Source organism: Dermacentor variabilis, chromosome 1, assembly GCF_050947875.1.
Source record: "Dermacentor variabilis isolate Ectoservices chromosome 1, ASM5094787v1, whole genome shotgun sequence".
Classification (NCBI taxonomy): Eukaryota; Metazoa; Arthropoda; class Arachnida; order Ixodida; family Ixodidae; genus Dermacentor; species Dermacentor variabilis.
Genome location: NC_134568.1, coordinates 227,306,962 through 227,327,873, shown reverse-complemented (window position 1 = coordinate 227,327,873; position 20,912 = coordinate 227,306,962). Strand labels below are relative to the sequence as shown.

Genomic DNA, 20,912 nt, shown 5'->3' with positions numbered 1-20,912 from the left:
TGAAAGAATCCCGCGAATTAAGCCGCGAATACACGCGTAGTGCCTCCAGTGGCCAGTCACGCGGCAATCTTGCGTGCATTTGCGGACTTATTTCACCCTCGGAAAAACACTTTTACGTAGCACGTATTGAGCAATAGAAAGCTGCATCGAGAGTTTTTCATGTTGCTCTACAATTTTCTCATTGACACTTTTCATCTAATTATAACATTTGAGAAGTTGATTAATTATGACTAGTTATCTAATTGAGTGGAATGAAAAGAAATCTGAATATCTCCAAGTGACAGAAAACATTACCTTGGTTCTGTTCAGTTACGTGGCATTCACATATTTTTAGCTATGGCTAAAGTTAGCTGTGAACCCTGTATAGCTTCAGATTTTCAATTTTATTACGATAGAAATTATATTGACTCTCCAGGCGCATTTTGGCAGTTGCCGTGATGTCCCGTATGAAGTCCAAGGGCGATAACACCATCGCCGCGCATCATATGCTGTATATGCGAGAGAAGCCCACGATCACGGCTCAATCTGGCATGCGCGGAGGAAAGCGGGGAGCAAACGTGCCGTCTTCTGTCGCGCGAAAAGCTGTGGGGGATGGGGGGGGGGGCGGTGTTGTGCGCGACCTGGCGCAAGGGGACCTAACGATCGCAGCTCCATCTCGCGCGCTATAGGGAGGAAAGCGGGGAGGCAGCGCGGGAGGGAGGGGGGTGCTTCCGACTCCGCCAACAAGTGCGTACAATTCGCACGGTCGCGCGCACCGTATCTCGAGACTGCAGACGGTTCATGCCTCTGTGCGCGCTGTGTTCTCGCGGCTCGTGCGTTGGAAGGTATTGACAGGACGGAGGTCACTTCGCTCGCTGCTGCTGCCGCGCTTGCACACACCAGCGTTTTGACAGCGAGTGTACGCGCTCATCGAGTGTGATGTGTTCATGTTATTTGTGCGCGCTGACGCCATGCTATGCCATGCTTGTTAATTCAGTTGGTAAGCTTATGTTTCCAAGTTTATATGGCCGACAAAACTACTATCCTTGCTTTGTATAGCTGTCTACTAATTTGATATCGCAATGATGCTTCGTCTGTCGGACGAAATTGCGACTTTTCTTTTTCAGAGCATTGAGTTTCTCACTCAAGGAAGTACTGAGTAGAGTGTACTAGACTATGGTCGGAGTGGGCCGAAACGTTGGGCCGAACGGCGCTCTCTCGCTGAGGCGCCGCGTGTAGAAAAATTTTGCGAGAGCGCTGCGCGCGAACTGGAGCGGGGCGGAGACGGGTTTCGCGGCATATTCAACAAAATTTGCTGCGGGCCCCGAGACCGATTGCGCGCGTACGCTCTTATAATAGCGCTTTATTTCCACTGCAAATTTATACTGACACCTTTTTGCTACGTATGCTTATTTGAGGCATGGGTTATACAACATGACGTCTTCAATGTTGCTGTCGTCAAGTGCGTCGTCTGCTAGCCAGCACGCTTTCATTGCGCTGACGCTGGCGGACGCCCAGTTTTTCTCGCAAAAAGTGCGCAGTAAAATGTTTTATGGTTTTACTTGCTTTGGTGCGCCCGCGACTCTTGTCGGCCTGTATCAATTGTAGTTTTAGCCAGGTAAACTGCTACTTTTAACACTGTTTTTTTTAAAAGTAACACGTTATTTTTGCCACAAAAGCCGCCTATCTGCAACGTGAAGCTACGTAAGAAAATTTTATTTATATCGTATCATTTTACGCGCGCTTCTTGCTGGTGGAGTATTGATCATGGACAATGATCAAGGAAAACAATATTATAGTGAAATAAACCAGGTTTATTAACTCTGTGGCGCGAAGAGATGCAGATGGCCAATGCATCTAATGCATTCTAGGTATATCTAAGGGTACACTGACGTATATATCCACGACGTGTATGTAAGAGAACACTTATCAAATATTCTAACTGCACTTATTGAAAAGGTGAGAACTCCTGACCGGAACAAGCGTGTTTCTTTTAAAAGTTGCACCAGCCCCCAGGTGAACCAATAGACTTTCCGAGAAAAGGAATCAAGGCAATTATTGGACGTAAATATGAACAACAGTGTTAGGGACAAGATATTGCCTATGTACTCAGACTGAATCGGGGAGACCGGGAAGTATATACCAAAGTAATCTCTGTGGCTTGTCTGGCCATCTCCTTCAACATGCCAGCAGGCGAAATGAAGTAGAAACATTGTCTATCGAATGGTATTAGCCATTAAGATTGTTTTCGACTTCAAAATTCACTATTAAAAATTATTGAATAGCCGTTTGCGTTCGAATGCAATGAATAACAGCACTTTTGAAATCTCGAAGGTGAGGGGCCGATGTAAGTGAGGACTCTTATTCCGAATGATTGTGCTGCTGGAGAATCGCGGCTGTTGCGCACAGGCGCACCATTTCCTGGGAGAATTAACGCACGGGTGCTAACCGGTTCAGCTGAACAAGTTCCTAGCTGTCATTCAATATAAATGCCCCGTTTTGGGACAGCCTGTAAATCTGCAAACTTGATTCAGGCAAGGAAAACATTTGACAGTACGTCTCAGCATGTCTGCAAGACTGCAACCCATTAAAACTGGGTTCCCAATGTGGTACCACACTTATTTTCTTCAACGAACACAGCAGATCTACAAATATCTCTACGTGTATGTGAGGCATATGCCGTTCCTTTAAATGCTTCCTTATTGTCCTTACGATAGTGCACTGGATAACTGAAAGCAGCCGTTTATAATACATGCTGCTTAGTTGAGCGGACGTACAATCGGGAACGGCATTACATTTAGGTATGAAATGTAAGATAACATGTTTTTCTCAGGAATAAGACTCGAGAATAATTTCTTTCACTTACACCCCTAGAAGAAAGGCAAAGGACGTAGCTACCTTCTTTTTAAATTCAACATATTTTAGCGTTTTACGTCTGGCGATGTGCTTATGAGGCATCCTGTTTACTTCTCACCACCTGGGGTTCTTTAACGTGCACATAAATAGAAATACACGAGTGTTTTTCCCTTTCGTTCCCATCAAATTCCGCGACCTGGTTTGAACCCGTGAGCTCGAGTTTAGCAGCGTGCATTGCAACGCCATATGTCCACTATTAAGCTATCGCGCCGCCATTCCTTTTTCTTTTTTTGACAGCTAAACTTTTAAGGGCTACTTACCCTACTATCATGTCCGCATGTAGAAAAAAATTCCTGAAGATAGTACAATGACGGGCCGACCCGCGGTGGAGTTGCAATTCGCCATTTAAGGGCCCACATGGTCATCCTTCTTCACAGTGTGGAAGGCACTGAGTTTTGTTTTGTTGTTGTTGTCAAGCATAAACTGGACAAAAAATTTCACGCTGCTTACGGGCCAGATTAGCATGTATAATAGCTACCTAAAACTGTTTTCGGTGCCCGAGTGCTGACCGCAATAAAAGAAACCATGCCAATTACTCCACGTTCTAATACGCGAGGAAGACGGAAACATGAATGTTGCACTGTAGATTTTTTTTCTTTTTCCATAAGAATATATCCCGTAAATCTGAGTGCAGGGCGCCGGATGGGGCCGATATGTTTTATTTGTTTGAAGCGGCAAGCAGGAAGTTTATATGTTTTTTTTGCGATTGCGTTACGCAAGACCTACTGATGAAAAGCTATATTCGCAAAAATACACACGAGAGATATATACTGCTTGAAGAACAAGAAAAATATTTGTTCTCCAAAGGAAACCGTAGTAGAATGAAAGCCGACACCGCGGCCTCAATTCACGCGCAGTCACCGAACTAGGGTCTACTAACCGAACGGCGCGACCTTGACGCGGCAGAGTTTACTTCGATCGCAGCGCCGCCACAGTATTTTTCATCGTGGCGCACCTCACTGCAAAACATGCGCCGCCCCAGCCCATAGAGCCCCAGCCGCTCGGCCCATAGAGTTTCCTAGCCCACTCCAATCGCATTCTTGTGCACTCTAGTACTGGGATGTATAAAGCAACGTTACTATAAAGGGGAACGCCCAATCAACATCAACATAATCGCCCTACCATATGGCCCTACTAGAGTGTTCTAGCCCTACACATACAGTTTCCTACAAAAATTTTTGTAGAAAACTCTATGGGGGGCCCTACCCACCGTTTATAGATAAAAAAAAGCTTTATAAACGGTGGCCCTAGCGGCGCGCAGCGTGTCGCCAAAGTCGCTCTATGGTCGCAGCTGTCTGTAGTGCAGTCGTTTCTTTATTCTATGGTCGTACAGTGTACGTGTAGCGATAAAGTTAATTGGTTTTGCGTCTGCTAAATTTCTCGATTGCGCGGTATATTTCTCATATAACATTTGCTTTTCTATTAACGTAAATGGATCCTAGAACTAAGGAAATTTGTGCAGTACTGAAAACCTACCCAGACTTTCCCAAGAAAGGTATCTTATTTTGGTGAGTGATTATATGTTATCCTATGTCTCTCTTTTTTTTTTTTTTTTCGTGGTAAATTGTGCAGCGCAGCTAACCGTTGATTAATAGTGGACAGCTTACCCTTTTGTTCTTATTTCGTAGGTGGTGAATGCCTTAACTTATTACCCTGCAAAAAAGAGCTATTTTCCCTTGGTTTTAAGCGTGCATCATCGGCATGTGCGTATCGGGAGCAAAGACGTATCAGTAAAAAAAGGTCAAACGTCTTGAGCTTTGGCCTTTGTTTTACGTGCGTTTCTAATGCACGCACCTGTTGCTCAAGAATCCTGTAAAGTATGCTGTAAAGCAATCAAGTACTCGTCTTCGAAAACTAGCAACGTACCGACTGATCTTAGTCAACGCAAAAACTGTTCAACAGTCTGTTCTTCGTCAAGGTCACTAGCGGGAAGTTGCTGAGAAAGCTCGTGCAAGAAAGTGTTCCGCCCTGGTAGTCGAGTGCCTTTAGAATGGGTGCAAGAATAGTGCTTTTTAGCGGGTATGTTGCGTCGAGTACTGCGGATGGTCGCACCAGCTGCGAGTGTATTATCCGCGCACGAAATTTTCCAAAACCGTACATGCCGACCCCCCCCCCCCCCCCCCGAATTTTTCGAAAAGTTTAAGGGCTCGTTTGCCTAGTCTACGAAAGTTGCCCCAAATTTTACGAAAATTTCTGTTGGTGAAAATTTTCGCTCTTCTGCCTCCAAAAATATCCTCGGAAATCTCCAGATGATAATAGACAACAGAGGGATATTTGCTCGTGCAGGTTTAGTCAGACAAGCTTCTATATCAGGTCAAATAGGCAACATCAAAGTCGCTGCTAAAATCATTGTTACCCCCAAAGCAATGCGTTACTTATCAGTTTAGTGCTGTTCAAAATTTGTTGCCAATTATTGCGGCCTCTGAAGGTAAATAATTGTGATAAAATGTGCATGTGACCGTGAAACATTGCTAATTTGTGTCTATTTTTGTTTTTCCTCATGTAGTGATGTAATGCCGATATTTCGAAAGCCAAATGTCTTTCGCAACATGGTGGACCTGTTTGCCGAGCGTGTACGCATTTCTGTACCCAATGTTCAAATCATTGCCGGCATCGAGGCACGAGGTTTTCTCGTAGGGCCTGCTTTGGCACTTGCCCTAAATGTGCCATTTGTGCCCATTCGGAAGGCTGGAAAGCTACCTGGCAATGTGAAGTCTCAGGCTTACTCTTTGGAGTATGGAGAGGTACCACACAACGTTATTAAGCTCTCACTCTTTATCTCTGATCTATGTTTCACATTGTTTGGGCTTCCAAAGCTAGCGCCTTGAAACATAAACACATGAAGTCAACAAATAAGAAGCCAAGGAAAACAGAGCAGAAAATACCTATGATTTTTATTTGAAACGCAGAAATTATAGGTAAAGCCCGGTCCACATGGTGCGATTTTACACTGCGTTTTTCACAGCTGTGATTTTCGCAAATGCATACTTCGCATTCCCGTTTCACATGCACTGAGCGCAGCAGCTGCATTTTTCGTGTTTGCGAGCACCTAGCGGAGGACTGAATTATTCTTGGCGTCAGTTTGCTTCGGTATCAGAACAAAGTAAAGCAACTTAAAAACTGTTCTCGTGAAAGATCTTTGTGTTTGAGTGTGTTACATTATGAAAACAAAGTTAAGTAGGAAGGCCACAGTGACGTGTCTACGATCCACGGTGTGATTGGTTCCCCATCCTTGTCGCATGTGTGTTTTTGTAGAGAACACTCTCAAGTCCAACAAAGGGCCACAGAGGGCGAAAAAATCGACCGCACGCTGCTGCTAAAGAAACGAGCATAGTACACCAATTAAAAAACTTCCCCCGTGAGCGCATTATCTCCCGCTAGAGGTGCCTTAGTAAGCGCAGTTTTAACCTACAAGCTTTCTTCAGCAATAAACAAAGCATTTTTATTACATGACAAAGAGCACAAAATTCTCATTCCTAATTTTAAATTGAACTTATTATTATTAACTTTGTTGTTTTTTCCCATTATGAATGCAAAACAGCATTCAGCATCATTGACCTCCCACGTGACCTCTGGCCTGGATTTAAAATTTTTACCTGTATGTTCACGTGCACGGCAGGTACGGATTCATAGGTTCGTACATCAGTTGCTTATTTTGTGCTAAAACCAGTTTATTGCGCGTCGATAGCTCGCATTATTTAACTTGGGGTGTAAGCCCGAAAGCTAGGTTTCAGTCGTGAGCCATGTCACATGTCTGCATCGAAATGGGAGCCAGATCCTGCTGCGACTGGGGACGGCAATACCGGTGAGTCGTTTAACATCGCTGCTTCAATCGCCATGCAATATATTCGTCTCGTTAACTTACAGGCGGATACAAGTTAACAAATTAGATGCTGCATTACATATGGGCAGTCAGGACCCTCCGTTGCTGTTCCCGAAATAAACTTTTAGTTGCGAGGCCATCATTATGCACACATTCATGAAAGAGAGAGCGATATCGGAACGCGCGTCACATTTTTCATCTCGTAGCCGTAGCCATGGGTGACTGAGTAGCCTTATCAATATATTTTTTCGAGTCCGCTGGCAGCTTCATTCGTCCAGAAAATTCAATAACCCTTTGATAAACTGAAGCTAAAGTACTGAATTTAATGTATTAAACAGTTGCACGCATGATAATTCACCCATATTTCGTACCTGTTGGTTCCAAATGTTCTTGCTGTTCAGTTTGGTTTACCTGAGGACATTTATTTTTGCACTAGTGAAGCGGTGCATCACATTCATGCAGAAAAGGAATGCATCAATTCTAACAGCTTCACGTCTTTCATGCGTTTGCTTGTGAAACCAGCAGTGTGATCTCTTCTAGTGTATAAATGAGCACACAAATGTTCTCATTTGTGATATTATTAATACTTAAGCTGTTGACATGCATTGTAGTTAGGCAGACATCAATTTTATGGAGGGTAGCAATCTTTATTTCCCATGCTGCTTAAGCATCCTACAACAAACAGTGTACAGAAACGTGCAGGCTGATAAGGAGGCAACACTAAAATGCAGAGTAGTCCATGTTGCTGTGTTGGCTGCGGCAGCAGATGCCTGCGTCACCAGATTTCTTCGCAATGCAAGCTAAAGCGACTGTCAATGCAAAGAGGTGGGGCACTGTCCAATTTGCTTGCGCTATTGATTGTCGCTCGTTACCAGACTGCCATGTGCGACGAGCTCACGTTAATGGTTTCAGTGCATCTCGACATGCAAATTTTATTTCTGCTTGTGAACGAGAAGGTGCACTGCTTTTCTTCTGCCAATAAAGTCGCACGTCCTGTTCACTCACTTGTGGCTCGTTCGTATGGACATCAGTAGAAGCTCTTTAGTCTCCTGACAATTAAAACATGGTAGCTGATGCATGCCGCAAGGCGATCACGGCGCGTACCCAGCGTACGGCACCAATAGAAAGTGGCCCATATTGAATATTGCACTATAAAAAAAATGCATTTCAGCTTTCTGTTTAGGTAGCGCCATCTGTCGGGCCCCCCCGGTAAGTTCCATGCGCTGCCGCTCCTTATTTTCATACCACTGTGGAACGTACACTTTCCCTTCTCTAAAGTTGGTTCTTTATTTTATATCAGCGCTCTGAACATAGAAAAATCGAAATGCACGAAGGGTCAGATGGCCCATTTGCTGCAACTGCGAATACAGTCAGATTCGCACCATGTGAAACGGGCTTTAAAAAAAAGTGAAATCCAAATTCATGGGCTGTATTCTGAAACGATCCACTTACAGAATACGGCCCCAAATCTTTCACAATACGTGTGTGGTGCTCTACCAGTTGAGCTAAGGTGACAGCTGTCCTCCCATCTACTTTCTTGGGTACTTGTGAATGTATACAAGATCTGACCCTGGGAGTGTTAGCAAGCGCCATTCATGGCCATGGCAGCTGATGTAGAATATAACTGCAGGCATCGTGTAGTACGTGAACTTAGTGGCTGGCATGTTTACCAATAAACCCTCTCGTGCTACCTGAAGGTATCAAAGCTACAGCAGTTGGGAGCCCTGCTTTGCAATGAACAAGAAAAGGAATCGACGGGCTCGATTCTTTTTATAACATAACTACATGGCCAGAACTACAGTAGCCAGAATTCATGACTACTTGGCCATGAGTGGCACTGCCCAACGCCCCCAGGCCCAGATCTCATTCACCTACAGAAACGCCACATAAAGTAGATAGACGGACAGCCACCACCATAGCTCAATTGATCGAGCATTGCACGCATATTGCAGAAAGTGTGGGTTCCAACTTGTCTTCCACTTTCATATATTGTTTCTACATTTAAAAAAACTTCCCCTATACTTGATTTTGTTTATTGGCTTCTAGTTGTGTCTAGAATTTATGTTGAAGTTTAATGTTCCACTGCATGTGTGGCTACAGCTGTTTCTGGTCGTTGTGATGGGTATATCATAGCATACTTGGCACTCCTAAGTTCTGGCAAGATCAAGGAAAAATACTTACCTCCAATTCATCAAAGCCCTAGAGCCCTCAAAACGGCAATCTTTTTTACACAGCGCATTGTCAGGTGCAGTCAGAGCTTGCATACTTTAAACAAAGCATGCGCAGTACAACTCAGACTTGCAGATAACACTCAATTGGTGTTCCAGAACTGACTACAGCTAGTATTGAATATTGAAGGCCTGGTGGCTAGTTGCTTTGTTGCCTCCTTTATCTTGGAAAGAAACTGAAATATGAAAACACATTTTGCTTGAATAATAATTTTGTGTTCATGCAAGCTTGGTGCATACCGTACATGTTCTGCCCAGCTGAGAAGTTTTTTTCTCAATTGTTTCCTTTTATAGGACAAATTGGAAGTGCAACTCGAAAGTATAACTTCTGGGCAAAACATTGTTCTTATCGATGACCTTTTGGCCACAGGTGGTAAGTATGATTGCTTCCATCCTTTTAAAGGGACACCGAAGATGAATAGTAGGTTCAACTGTATTAGCAGACTATGCTTCTTAAATAGAAGGAAAGCACTCTTATAATGAAAGAGGCTAGGCGAGCTAGAAAAAAAAGATGCTGTAACAAAGACAGGTGGTGACACCGGCCATGATGTTCCTGCACCAGCCCATTGTAACATCATGGATTTTTGCAGCTTCTGCTCCGGTCTAGTTAACTGCTTGTTGGTAAAAAAACTACATAGCATTCTAATGAAACCAAAGGCTTGGTCAAGGAAGTTTTCCTGCACCAAAACGGCCAAATTACAAGGAGGCAATTTGATATTGTGCAACATCATGCTGATTCAGTAGTGCAGAGGTGTAGAGCAAAACTCAACGTAGTGAACTTTAGCCTTTATTTTTACAAGAAAAAATGAATGTTTTGTTTGAAATGAATTAGAACAAATTGCAGGCTCTCCTTGTCATGCAGTCAGCCTGATGTGCTGGACATGCAGAAAAGATTAATGTATGTTCGAGAAGACAGTTCTGGCTGTCTCTTATTTTACCTGCTTGCATCATGCATGCAGTGAGACTTGCACTCTAGCCTTTTCTTTTGTCACATTGTGTGGATGTTTGAAATACTTTAAGTATATGAAGTTCAGTGTTTGACGGAAGCCCGTCTGGTCGGGATGAAACATGGTTAAAAGGTTAACAAAAACCCGGGGCACTTCGCCGACCAAATAAAGATTTAAAAGAAAAGAAGACGTTTCGGCTCCCACACGGGAGCCTTGTTCACAGGTAAAATGAACAAAAGTGCTCGAGCATCTCGCTTAAATAGTCTAGAACACGTGACGCAGGCAGCGCGCATACACTGACGGCAGATTGCCATCGCTCCTGTTCAGAGTGTGTGGCGTAGTCTGGATCATGAGGGACTCAAGATAAAGGCGTCGAGATAGCCCCTTTTCCCTGGCAAGGACACGTGCCTTCCCCCAGTCGATTGCGTGGCCGCTTGAAGTGGCATGCTCAGCCAAGGCACTGGATTTCACATTTTCTTTTTTGACGTCATAATTGTGCTGTTTAAGACGCCTTTCAAAGTCACCAGTTTCGCCAATATACACGTAGTCGCAATCCGCGCATGGGACAACGTACACAACACCTGGGAATTTCTCTTTTGGTAATTTGTCCTTAACATTGACGAGTGATTGCCGTAGTTTCTGGTTTGGAATGTGTGCCACTTGAACATTGTATGAACGCAGAATACGGCTTAGAGCTTCACTCGTGGATGGGATATAGGGTATTCCGGCGCGCTTTTGACTAGAGGCAGCATGGGGTAACTGTGGACGTGCCATTTGTCGTTCGACAGCATTTAAGAAAGAGCACGGGTAACCACAGGCTGATAGTTCCCGCCGTACCACGCTTACGTCGGCTGCGTAGTCTTCTTGTCTCGTGCAGATTTTCTCCGCGCGTCGTAGAAGCGTCGAAACCACTGCCCTTTTGTGAGAAGCAGGTTGCAAGGAGCCGAAATGCAAGTAGCGTCCTGTGTGAGTTGGCTTTCTGTAAACTGCGAACGACAAAGTAGGCCCCTTTCTTTCAATCAGCATATCAAGGAACGGAAGCTTGCCATCGACTTCCTCTTCTACCGTGAACTGGATCGCTGCTTCCATGCTGTTCAGGTGTGAAGTGAACGACTGAACTGCTTCTTTATGAATGATGCAAAAACAGTCGTCCACGTAGCGAAAGAATGCCTTCGGAGCAGGGCTGAACGAAGCGAGTGCTCGACTTTCAAGTGCTTCCATTGTCAGCACTTTTGTTCACTTTTGTTCATGCTCGAGCACTTTTGTTCATTTTACCTGTGAACAAGGCTCCCGTGTGGGAGCCGAAACGTCTTCTTTTCTTTTAAATCTTTATTTGGTCGGCGAAGTGCCCCGGGTTTTTGTTAACCTTTTAACTACTTTAAGTATAGTTGAAGCTGCATATATCATGGATACAGAGAAATAGCTATGAAGTAAATCTAAAGCATTTCATGCTAATGAGTCGGCACGTAGCAAATATATGCTTATATTGAATATTGGATGTAATGAAGGTATTTTGATGTTGGGATGCAACTTCGTTATGAGGTTCAACAGCACTGTTTTTCCAGTGTATTGAAAGCTACATATTTTTTATATATGTGCAATAACAAGAAGCATGATGACATTCTAAATAGCTAAAAGTGTTGGTAATTGACCACAGGGTGATTCCACGAGAGATCAACACGGGTCAAAAAATTCATATTTTAGATTTCTTTGAATATTTTATATTTTATGCGCATATCACTCGGTAGCACTAAAGTGAATGTGGCTCCTTTTTTAAATGAATATTTTAGGAGGAAGAAAATAAGCAGATTCTTCAGTGTGGAGGTGCCTATTTTATGCCCAAGGCATTTTCACAAATTCACAATGATGTGAAATACAATATGTTACAGCTACGAAGAATACATTCTTGTGTGTAAAACGTAGACGTAAAGAAGGGTCAGCTAGCACTGTTTGAGGCTTTCGTGCGAAACAAGTGTTTTAGAAAAATTCCTTAATTTGGTACAATCTTCAAAAGTTGCTATATTTACGATTTTTTATCAACTAAACCAATCCACGTAGCCTTTTGAAATTCGCTAGACTGTGAGACCTTAACATACTGAATAATTGTGCTGAATATTCTTGCTGTAGCACAAATTACCATTTCTAGAATTCGCCTCAAACGTGAAGTTTTGACAAAAATGAATGCTATTTAAAAATCAAAATAAAAAAAACCCCATCGTAAATTTTTCTCAAAATCTCGTAAACAACTGTTCACAGGCACGTGGAAAAGAATATTGAAAAACATGTTGCATTATTTTGTTTGTAATCACAATACAGCTGGTAGAAATGAGAGCTTTGCCAGAATGCAGCAAGGTGCTAAGAAAAAGGGACATCGGGGTAAAAAGAGCGTGCCTAAGGCTCTGACTTGCCTAAACTTGACCGTGATTGCGACGTAAAGACAGTTTTGGTAAACTAGAATTATTTTTTAAACCACGCCGTTCTAAGATGTCTGAATTTTCTACATAAATTCGTGGAGTTGTGCTTCTCCTCGGCCATCATTGGCGCCTATACTTAGTTCATGCTTTCAGATGCGGCGGCTGTAAAAATCGTCTCTTTTGATCGTGTTGGTAGAGTGTAGCAGAATAGGTAGTGAATACACGGGAGGCGGTGGGAGAAGGATCAAGTGAAGTAAATACATTGAAATTTTTTGGCAGTGCGGCCGCCGCCTTAACCAGAATAAGCTTTGAACACTCCCGTTGTTTCGATGCGCTGCCGTTTGCAGTCTACTCAAGAGCTGCCTTCTGCTTGACAACTCCGATATTAGACACCGTGTTCCCTGTTTCGGAAGCAATGGTTTAGTTTATGGTTTTTCAGGTATAGTTGGCGTCCAAATTATTGCCCCAGCGATGGCGCTCTTTGGGTAACACAAGCTAATCTCGAACGTCATGCTCTTGCTGATTGCAACCGCCGGAAGAAATCGGGGAGCCAGTAATATGTCGTAGGTACCATCCCTTAAACACCACCTATAGGTGATGGCACAGTTATGTTGCATATTATCAAAAAAGGAATTTGGATTAGCTACGGAATCCATCTAGTACACCTTAATTTTCACCTCCACTTCGTTCAGGTAGGAGCTCTTATTTTTACGTCTGCTTGTATCAGGCGTGAACGACCTCGAAACAGACGACAGGCCAGTTTTGTGCTGAGGGTTCTGCGCACATCCCACAGTCGTCATTCATCATAGACAAGCGCTAACAGTGTTCGCAGTAGTTTTGAGGTGTGAGTAGAGGTGTGATGGCTCACTGTTACAGCGGTGATACGGTCTTTTGTGCAGATTACTTGAAAGTTCACAAAAACAAAATACCGCTTCAAAGAAATTTCCGCAAAGTTGGAGACATTGGTGTATCTGCGCTGCAGAAACTCTTGCCGCGAGCTGCCCGCCATGCACAGGATGACGACCAGGTATGCCAAAATTGCTTCCGGCGACTAAAAGAAATGCTCCATTTTTCCGATGCTTCCCCTGCTGGAACAGCTGATGAATTCTTACCGGAAGAAGACGAACTGGGAGGTAGAAAGGAGTGCCTACATCCACTTGAAACTTTGCCTCACGTTCATCAGCAGAAATCGGATTCGCGACTAAGGAACTTTCGCCCGGTGCTAAAGCAAATTCAAGTCGGTGGCACTGCAAGGTCGAAATCTCACTTCGTAGAGTGCAAGCGCCATTTGGACCCCTCAAGTACGAAATACGGCGTGTGCACCGAATGGTTCACCAACATTTAAAAAGCCTATGACATGTGCTCTTCGTATCAAGAGCGAATGTGCTTGTTGACTCTGCTGCAAAGCCAACTGGAGCGCCGAAAAGTTCAAGCTCTCATTCCAAATTTGTCAGCCTTCATGATATACAAATCCCACCCGCCATGGTTGCTCAGTGGCTATGGTGTTGGGCTGCTGAGCACGAGGTCGCGGGATCGAATCCCGGCCACGGCGGCCGCATTTCGATGGGGGCGAAATGCGAAAACACCCGTGTGCTTAGATTTAGGTGCACGTTAAAGAACCCCAGGTGGTCAAAATTTCCGGAGTCCTCCACTACGGCGTGCCTCATAATCAGAAAGTGGTTTTGGCACGTAAAACCCCAAATATTATTATGATATACAAATCCCGACGTTGGCGCGAGAAGCGTGGAATATGGTCAGCACCAGACGCACCTGAGAGATCACGGTTGAACCCAACAGACGCTGTGGAATATTATACCAAAGAAGAGCATGGATGTTCATGGCAGAGTCCCAACAAAAAGGATGTAGTATCTGTTTCGATTGATGGGAACAAGCAGTATGCTGCCAAGAGGTTCATGACCCGCTCGGTACGGGAGACATATAGTCTCTTTAAAGAAGCCAATCCAGATACATCTATTGGGCTCTCAAAGTTTTATTCTCTCCGGCCAAAATGGGTTCTTCTTGCTCCACAAGAAGACGTGTGCCTTTGCATATATTGTGCCAATGCCACACAGTGTGTTTCCGCGCTAGAAGAGCTCACTGAAGGTGCCTACACAGTTACCCACCTCAAAGAGCTATGTCTTTGCACCTCGCCCATGACTGATTGTTTCCTGGGTGATTGTGATTATTGTGCAAATGAGAATGCTTTAACTACTACAACTTTGGGAATCCCTGAAGAGACAGAGGTAAACTATGCGGTATGGCAAAATGGCGACCTCGTCAAGAAGACAGCACAGGCTACTACCTTTCTGCGGGAGCTTGGAGTATGGCTTGTCAAGTGGATCACCCATGATTACATAAGGGGAATTCAAGCATCAGCAATATACGACGCCAAATGGAACCAACAGCACGGATCCCGTGTCTTTCACTTTGACCTTGCAGAGAATTGGACAGCTGTTGTACCGAACGAGGTATAATCATACGATTGGCACAAAAAACAGGTTTCGCTATTTACGTGTGTCGTCACGAGTACAGGATCCACTCAATGTTTTGCTGTCATCAGTGATGACGTATGTCATGATGCTGCACACGCTTGCTTTGCACTGGAAAAAATCTATGAGTACATGAAGGAAGAACTTCAGCTTGACAAACATGTTACATACGTGTCTGACGGCGCCAGTAGCCATTTCAAAAACAAGTATCAGCTTTACGAGCTGTCACAGAAGGAGCACGCGTCAACGAAGTGGCTTTTTTCGGCCACAGGACATGGCAAAAACGCTTGCGATGGCGTTGGTGGCTTAGTAAGGCACCAAGCCTCGCTCTACAATCTCAGAGCAGACAGCACTGCAGTCATTAGGTCAGCCTTTGAAATGATGGCGCAGATGACCACAACGCTGAAAAACGTAAAACTGCTCTATGCAGATGCGTACGAAGTAGAGAACTTTCGCCGCCTCAAAAAGAACCAGTGGAAATCTTTGCCCCGTGCAACAGCCATACGGTCTTGGCACGTTTGGTTAAGCGAGCCCGACGCCAGCAATTTCGATCGCGTTGTATTAGTGTCTCGCACTGCTGCAGGTAATTGGAAAAGGATCAAGCCTTTCTGAGCGTATACATCGGCTATGCTCGAAGTCCCTTGTGCCCTCTGCCTGCCTCCATGTTAGAGCACTTCAATGAGGCATATGCGGATCATCAACAAGTGTACACTGACGGGTCAGTAAGTCAACAAGCAAGCAACTGTGCCACTGCGTATTGGATTCGCTTCATTAGAACTGCGTTATTTGGCCCTCTGGATCAGTTGGTCCTATAGAAAAATGTGGAAATAGCTGCCAGTACTGCAGCGTTTCGTAAACTGAGGACGTGTTCTCAGCACGCTATCATCATTTAGCATTCGTCAGTGGTGCTTCTGCAACTATCCCATGCATTGTATACCAGCAAGTTTGGCCGAGAGTTCATCTGGTCCTGCCAATACTTCAATGAAGAAAGAAATGCTCTACTTGAGGTTTTGCACAGAAGGCAATTTCCTTATGAGTGCGCGGAACAGGTAATGTTTCCCAAAAGACCCTAGTATCTGAAAGAGGAAGTGTCGTGCTTCTTTCCAGCTTTTCTAAGAAACTGTGAACTTTCCGACAAGTGGTGGTCCTTAGGGACTGTGAACTTTTCATTATATAGCAATCTAACAGTTCCTTTTTCTCTTTTTCTTCAGAGGCGGTAAAATAAGCAATCGCTGGCACTATCTGCCAGCTAACCCTGCCTTAACCAATGCCATCGCTACTCCCACCACCGCCTCTTAGGTTGTAAAATGACGTTCATGTAAGGACCAGTACGACATTTTCAGAGGCATTTACCTGCTGTACATTCTGTTGCCTGTGTACTTTCATACCGAGTTAACAGTTAATTCTGTAGCACACAAATAAATACAAACCTACATTAACAGAAGGTACAAATTATCTACGCTGCAAGGAGAAGGCACTTGCTGTTAAATAAAATAAGCCACGTAATACTTATGTTGACGCTTCTTTATTCCCATTCAAGCAAATATCTAGTGTACTAAACGCACTTTTATGCAGAAGTATTAATTATGAGGTCAAAATTGCCTTTACGTCGCAATCACGGTCAAGTTTAGGCAAGTCAGAGCCTTAGGCACGCTCTTTTTACCCCGATGTCCCTTTTTCTTAGCACCTTGCTGCATTCTGGCAAAGCTAATTTCTACCAGCTGTATTGTGATTACAAACAAAATAATGCAACATGTTTTTCAATATTCTTTTCCACGTGCCTGTGAACAGTTGTTTACGAGATTTTGAGAAAAATTTACGATGGGGTTTTTTTTATTTTGATTTTTAAATAGCATTCATTTTTGTCAAAACTTCACGTTTGAGACGAATTCTAGAAATGGTAATTTGTGCTACAGCAAGAATATTCAGCACAATTATTAAGTAACTTAAGGTCTCACAGTCTAGCGAATTTCAAAAGGCTACGTGGATTGGTTTAGTTGATAAAAAATCGTAAATATAGCAACTTTTGAAGATTGTACCAAATTAAGGAATTTTTCTAAAACACTTCCGTTTCGCACGAAAGCCTCAAACAGTGCTAGCTGACCCTTCTTTACGTCTACATTTTACACACAAGAATGTATTCTTCGTAGCTGTAACATATTGTATTTCACATCATTGTGAATTTGTGAAAATGCCTTGGGCATAAAATAGGCACCTCCACACTGAAGAATCTGCTTATTTTCTTCCTCCTAAAATATTCATTTAAAAAAGGAGCCACGTTCACTTTAGTGCTACCGAGTGATATGCGCATAAAATATAAAATATTCAAAGAAATCTAAAATATGAATTTTTTGACCCGTGTTGATCTCTCATGGAATCACCCCACATTGACTTTGCTGTTCTTTCATCAGTGAAGGTACTGATTACATTGTGCTGCGTGCTTTGCTTTCAGGGAGCATGAAAGCTGCAGTCAATTTAATCCAGGCTGCTGGAGCCAGCGTAGCAATGTGCCTTGTCATTGTGGAAATTGAAGAACTCCTTGGTCGTCAACAATTGGATGTCCCCATCTTCTCCCTGATTCCATTTTCTGCGGTGGTGGAGAGCTAGCAAGTTGTTTTATTATAGCAGTGAAGGGAATACAAAGTGTAATTACTAAATTCCTAGGCTGCTACTAGTTTTTTAGGGCATTACTTTTGTTAAACTATTCAAAGGTTGTTTGTTAAATACAGTAATATACGACTGTTAATCACACATTGAATTTTTGGACAAGCGTGCTTTGATTTACTAAGTGATAAGTGGATATTGTATAAATAAGCATTCCAGAAACTTTTGTATGTTTCCATAAGTTGTGAAGGAGGAACAGGTGGCAGTTTCTGCAGGCCAACTTCTATCGACTGAAGTGACTAGCGCAAGAGTGGACACTAGACACTAAAAAGGTGACAAGGACAAGCGCTTGTACTTGTTGCCTTTTTAGTGTCCACTGTTTCACTAGTCACTTCAGCATGGAATACCAACTAGCCCGGTCTCACACCCTGCAACTCGTCATGGCCTCAAAGATTAATAAGCTTTCAGCCATTTGGCAGGCCGAGATTGGATGATAGCGTTCATAATTTAAGCGACAAAATAAGAAAGGGTGCGTAATTTTTTTTTTAGAATTCTTTCAAGTCTTAAATTTAAATTCAAACATCAATGGTGCCATCCCCATGTAATTTTCTAGATAACCAATTTTTACAGTTGACAACTACGTTATGTTATACCACATATTTTTATCTACGAATTATAACTGCCGAGTTCACATGGCATATCCACTTGGCACAAATTCTCTGGACAGCACCAGTTCCAAGATATTAAATTTCAAAGTGTCAGTCAAAATGCATTGGTGTTCCAGTTACTTTTGTGCTTCAATGCATGAAACACTGGTTACCTAAATTGTGGTTCTACTCATTCCATTTGAAAGCAAACAAGGCACATATTCTTTCTTCCACATGTACAGTTTATTTATACGAACATTGCTAGAGCAATATGATGTGGCAGTGTAATCATTCAGCGACCAAGGAATCAAGGTCAGATGTAAGTGCATGATTTGCAGAGTGCACATTTGCAGAGTGCACAGGTAGTCCACATACCAAACAGTTTGTAAAATCTCTAACGCCTCCATTTTTCCTTTTAGATGTCTGTCATAGTATCCGAGAAACAGATCGCTCAAGGCAGGGACTAGGCATGACCCAATACAAACTCCTTCCTCCTGAATATAGATGAGCCCGTCACATTCAGCATTGGTTGACCTTAGATAAAATGCCAGAAGCTCTAGGAACACACTGGCTGAAATGCCTGTCAAGAGTTTGAAATGCGATTATACCATAGTAATATACGCAGTCTTCAAATCACATTGGGGCATCTTGAGGCATAAAGTAGTACCAATGCATATCCAATAGAGCAGACCAACATTCCTTTGTCTCCATTTCTTTGGTGATCTACTACTTCGTTTGAACTTGTGACCAGGAAAGTTTCCTCAGTACAGAACAAGCTAAGCTTATCTTGCAGAAAACATGCAAGCGCATTCTGCCACGTACGACACAATCACTCTGAATGGCCATTGTAATTTGTCAGTCCTCACTGAAAACATGACTTTTAAATGAAGGTCCTCACTAAACTGGAATGTTCTCGAGTTGGGCATGTTTCAGTGCACTGTGACGATTGTGGGTGTGAACCACTGTTTAACCATTCTTTCATCATGTATAGAAAATGCAGATAAGGATACGCAGGAAACTGTTGAAGCAAGGTTGATTGCAAAAGAGGGTGCTAATTGCATCAGTTCCCCGATGCTAGCTTTGAGCGGAAGAGAAATTGCCTATATGGAAAACACTGGTTTGCATATGCGATTATTTCTACTTTGTATTCCTTTCATCGATATATGTACCATACCCTTCTGAAATAAAATCAGCTGATAGTTAGAGCACACCCTGTCATCTTTCTTGTCCATGTCAATTCAGCGCTATGATCTTTATTACTGCAACCAACCGAGCCCAAAAATTTGTACTTCTGAAACACAAGTGCTGACAATTCCTTCTGCACAAGGGAGATGGGATGAGAGTGAAGACATGGTAACATGATCAAGCACGCGTGAGGGGATGGGGGCAGGTACCTACGCCTATCTGTCCTCTCCTCACGTGCATCTATACGCGGGCCACGCGCTGTATCTTGCTAATAATCGCTCTGTGACAAGTGCCAAGGTTCATCCAAGAGGGTTGTAGCTTTTATGCACATTGAGTTCCCACACATCTAGTGTTGCTGGTCGTGTAAGCTAAAGGTTTCAGAAATCCGGTGCGAAGCGTTCGCTTGCGTTGTGACAGTAAGTTTATGGTCATCGAGTGAGGCCTGTTCATGTTTGTCTGAGCGGGCACGACACTGGCAGAACTACAAACCTTGCTTCATGTAGTCTTTATCACCATCATTGCACCGTTTTTCTGTCGAAACTGACTTTTTTTCCCGCTCAGGACGACTAGCCGTATCTTTTAGAGCGCAGCTTTAGGCACCCTTTCCTGCGGTGAGCTTGGGCGTTGTCCCTTGTAAACGAGCTAAAGAACACAGTGAAAGATGAATGCGGAGGGCAGCTGAAGATGGAAGTCGGCGATAGCGAACAGAGCACGAGGGGGAAAGCTAAGGAGGGTGCAGCAGAACCATGAGGCAGAACACAGAGGAGGAGAGTATGGCGAAAGCATGAGAGGAAAAGCGTAGTGCTGTGCAAGATGGCTACACGATGGTGCAAGAGTAGCACGCATCGTTTGTGTGAAAACAAAGCACTGCATGAGGGGAGGTCTGTCTGCAGTGGCTACTGTGAATCACGCCCACACGTCGCCTATGTGCGGCTTTTCATGATCTCCCGATTAGCAAAGCACTCGCGCCACATTTTGCTCCTTTTGCAACGTGCTGTACGACAGATTGTCTGCGCCAGCCAATATATTGAGAAATGAAAACATGTATACAGCTGCGGTCAAACTGTGCATTAGGGAGTATCATAGTCATTGGTGAATTTGTTGCACATCTGTTTTTTAAATAGCGGCCGCTGGCTGCGGCCACTAAGTACGCTCAGCCACGGCGTCCAAGATATACGGCGCAGCGTGACGCAACAAGTGCAAATCTCGGACGCTGTGAGCCACGTCGATGCATTGCTCTCAGCGCGATCTGCACCGCACGCATTGGCACTCATAACCATGCTATTATGAACTGACCCTGCAATTTGGTTATAAGTGCTTACTAACAAGATTGCTATTCAGCATGAATGCTCTGGGAACTTGTGAAGTTGCTTTCATTTCGCTTGAGGCAGGCAGGTATTGTGCCCCTTTTGGAGGAAGTTTCCGACCTGTCTCCAACTCTAGGCCTTTTTCTTTAAATAATAATAAGACCAGGCATTACAGCAAGTAGTATGCTCAAAGGCTCCTACATGCTAAAAAACTGTGGCAACATAGTCTACACAAGATATGCCAACACCCATAAGCACAACTGTATGCAGGATTTTCTAAAAGTTTTGTGCGAAGACCCTCACGGTTTTTTTTACCAGTATTTAAACCCACGGCCTCCGGTCATGCACATATTTATGATGCAGTGAAAGGGGC

General features: G+C 43.7%; 1 protein-coding gene across 3 annotated transcripts; it reads left to right on the top strand.

Annotated features, from left to right (window-relative positions):
• Positions 1 to 3,880: 3,880 nt before the first annotated feature.
• Positions 3,881 to 19,255, top strand: Aprt (adenine phosphoribosyltransferase). Of its 3 annotated transcripts, XM_075670212.1 has the most exons (5): positions 3,881 to 4,403; positions 5,402 to 5,639; positions 9,241 to 9,319; positions 13,207 to 13,334; positions 17,249 to 17,391. In XM_075670212.1, exons 1-5 carry the CDS (start codon positions 4,327 to 4,329, stop codon positions 17,255 to 17,257), a joined length of 531 nt encoding a protein of 176 aa, XP_075526327.1. In that variant the 5' UTR covers positions 3,881 to 4,326; the 3' UTR covers positions 17,258 to 17,391. The 3 variants fall into 3 exon arrangements, with proteins under 3 accessions (XP_075526327.1, XP_075526321.1, XP_075526330.1); XM_075670206.1 differs by lacking the exon at positions 13,207 to 13,334 and having other exon boundaries at positions 3,897 to 4,403; positions 17,249 to 19,255; XM_075670215.1 differs by lacking the exons at positions 3,881 to 4,403; positions 13,207 to 13,334 and adding an exon at positions 4,585 to 4,914 and having other exon boundaries at positions 17,249 to 19,255.
• The last annotated feature ends 1,657 nt before the right edge of the window (positions 19,256 to 20,912 follow it).